The sequence below is a fragment of the Salvia splendens genome, chromosome 9, assembly GCF_004379255.2.
Source record: "Salvia splendens isolate huo1 chromosome 9, SspV2, whole genome shotgun sequence".
In the NCBI taxonomy this organism is placed as follows: Eukaryota; Viridiplantae; Streptophyta; class Magnoliopsida; order Lamiales; family Lamiaceae; genus Salvia; species Salvia splendens.
In genome coordinates this window covers 35,597,342-35,600,490 of record NC_056040.1, presented here as the reverse complement: position 1 = coordinate 35,600,490, position 3,149 = coordinate 35,597,342, and the positions used below count along the sequence as shown (strand labels likewise).

At 46.6% G+C, this 3,149-nt stretch overlaps 1 protein-coding gene across 1 annotated transcript; it reads right to left on the bottom strand.

Annotated features, from left to right (window-relative positions):
* Positions 1-1,303: 1,303 nt before the first annotated feature.
* On the bottom strand, positions 1,304-2,257 carry LOC121749488. The gene has a single exon (XM_042144057.1). The coding sequence runs from the start codon at positions 2,255-2,257 to the stop codon at positions 1,304-1,306; it is 954 nt and encodes a 317-aa protein (XP_041999991.1).
* Between the last annotated feature and the right edge of the window lie 892 nt (positions 2,258-3,149).

Here is a 3,149-nt window from a genome sequence, read left to right as displayed (position 1 = left end):
GAACAATATGATAAGTGGGGGAATCAAACCGAAACATTGGAAAGGCGTGAGACTAAAAATGGAAATACCGAGTCAAGCCGTCCCAAGGAGGCCGAGAGGGATCGCCATGCAGGTCAAATGGCACCCACCGGACTGCCCGTGGATAAAGCTCAACACGGATGGAGCATATCTAACCACGACACACAAAGGAGGAGGGGGAGGCATTGTCCGAGACCACTCCGGAAAAATGATTGTGGCCTTTGCAACACCTATTGATGCGCAATCGGCCCTTGAGGCCGAGCTCATGGCCTTCTACCACGGGCTAATTCTGGCCACGGATCTTAATCAGCCAATATGGATTGAGTCGGATGCCGAACATGCAATCAAACTCTTCAATGGGACGACATGGGGCCCGGCGCACATTCACCGAGTCATGGCTCGCCTTCATTCCCTTAAGCAAAGACACACCGTCCGCGCCACCTTTCTTCACCGGGAGGGTAACAAAGCGGCTGACTTGCTTGCCAAGATGGGACTTGAACAACAATCCTTCCGCCCACAATGCTCCCCGCTTATTCCAAGCCATCGTCCGACTGGAGGAGAAGGGTACCCCCAACATTCGATTTAGAGATGAAGACCGTTAGTAGTGTATGGCCCACCGATCGTGAGCTTAGCGGACGCCGAAGTGTACGTAGGTGTCGAATCTGTTGATGGCTTGACCTCTCCCTACTCTTGTGGTGCAATTGCCTTAGGGATTTTGTACTTTGCATTTTGGTTTTGTTCACCTAGGCATAGATTGATCGCCCTTTTGTAATCCATGATTGTAACCTCTTTTGATATGAAATATAGGGATGAGGGACCCACGAACACTCCACCGTGAAGGTGTTAAAAAAAAAAGACTCAACATTGAAAAGAGGACAGAACAATATGCAAAGCAAGCCAACAAGGGTCGGAAACAAGTCATCTTTGAGCCGGGAGATTGGGTTTGGTTGCATATGAGAAAGGAGAGATTTCCTTCGAAAAGAAAGTCCAAGTTGCAGCCAAGAGGAGATGAACCATTCCAAGTGATTGCAAAAGTCAATGATAATGCTTACAAACTAGCACATGAGATAGAAGCTCTCCCTTCTCTCTAGAATTCGTCCACTCCCTCTCCCTCCCCTTTGAGGGAGATGTAATGTGATTGTTGCATCCAACACATGGTGAAGTCCGGCGGTGAGTTGCCGGAGGGGGATGGCGATGCCTTGGAACACACGATGCAGCCCCTCTCCTCACCGGAGTGGAAGTTTCATTCTATTGCACAGTCTAAAACCAAAAGGGTTGGCACGCCTCACCCGGAGAAAGCTCGACAAGCCCTCAAACGAACCGGCCTTGAATCTGGTTCGGAGGTTAGTCTGGTTCGGAGAATGTACTCGGCAATGTTTTTATTGATCTCGGTCCTGTTCCACGGCGTTGGGTCACCCTCAAAATAGGCTTGAGCTTGCGCGATCCCTTCCTCCATTGCTTGGAGATTGGCGTGAATGTTGCCAAAAACCTCCTTGTTCCCAGCCTTAAGGGCCTTTTTGCTCCTAGCAAGCTTAGTTTGGAGATTTAAGAGCCCACTCGCCCCTGTCGGTTGAGCCCAAATATCTTGAACTAGCTGCAAAAAGCCGTCGTGCCGGACCCACATATATTGGAATCGGAAGACACTACCCCTCGAGGGCGGCCTCGGCATCGAACACCTCGCAAGTATCGGACCATGATCCGAGGATACCCTCGGGAGATTAGTCACCCTCGTTGCCTCAAACACATTTGTCCATGCCTCAATGACAAGCAACCAATCCAACCTTTCAAACAGGCCATTTTTAGCCCAAGTGAATTCCGCACCATCAAACCCCGGGTCCAGAAGCCTACAGTCTTCAATGGCTTCGGCAAAATCAATCATCTTTGCTTGCCGATTGGTTTCACTACCAACCTTGTCTTCGTGTGCAAGGATCGTATTAAAGTCCCCTCCAATCAGCCACGGTGTTCCTTCCATCCGGGTTGATATCTCCCTCATTTTATCCCACAGGGGATGTCGCTCCAATATATTGCATTTAGCATATACCACTGAGATGGAAATATAGTTCGCCATGCGGTGCGAAGTTAGCCTTCCATGTAGGACTTGGTCCAAATCCTCCTCAATAATGAAGTTGGCTCCCTCCTCGGCAAATACCCATATCTTGCCGGACATATTTGATCCTTTGAATTTTAATCCCAGCGCCTTAGAGTACCGATCCGGGTCGGGATTAGTAAGTGGCTCCATTATTGCAAGAAACATGACATTATAACACTTAATTAGTCTTTTTAGGACGTTTTGGGTCGGCGCATTAGCGACTCCCCTAGCGTTCCAAAACATGAGGTTGTAAGACACGATTAACAAGGAAGGCTCGTACCCGGAAGGTTTGAAGGCCCTCCTTGGAATATGACGATCTGATGGTCATCCTCCCTCGTGTGCGTGCCGGCATCAATTTGTAACGGGGTGTCCTTGGGTTGTGCACCAACGGTCTTCAAATGACATGCTTACAAGCCTATTTATAGGCTAGAATGGACTCTTGAAAGTCTCACATCATTAGTACAACTTAAGACACTTAAAATGACTCATAATAAAAGAAAAGTAACTCCTAAACCTTTGGTGTAACTCTAGGATATCTAAAGTCACTTGTTTAACATAAAATGTAACTAAAACAGACCCTTCATTTTGGCTGCTCCAACTTGGACGAAAATTCATCATGTATCATCAATTTGGGCCTCCAAAATGTGATATGTAGTGACTCCAAACTTCAAGTCTTGGGCTGCCCACAAACTTGAATAATATTTACCACTTTGCCCAATGTAGAATAGTCTTGTAATTGGGCTTTTATTTCAACAACTAAAAGCAACATGGACTCCTTTATCTTCTTAGCTCTATCTCTTGTAATTGGCCCACTTGAAATGATCAATGGATCCATCTTCTTGTCCTTGTAGATCAGCTTGGTTATGTCTCCATCATTCCCTTCTTCTTCAAGAGGATTCATCCTCGAATCTAATTCACCAACATAAGGAGATATATCAGAAACATTGAAAGTAGCACTTACATTAAACTCACCAGATAAGTCTAGTTTGTAAGCATTATCATTGATTTTTGCAATCACTTGGATAGGTCAATCTCCTCTTGG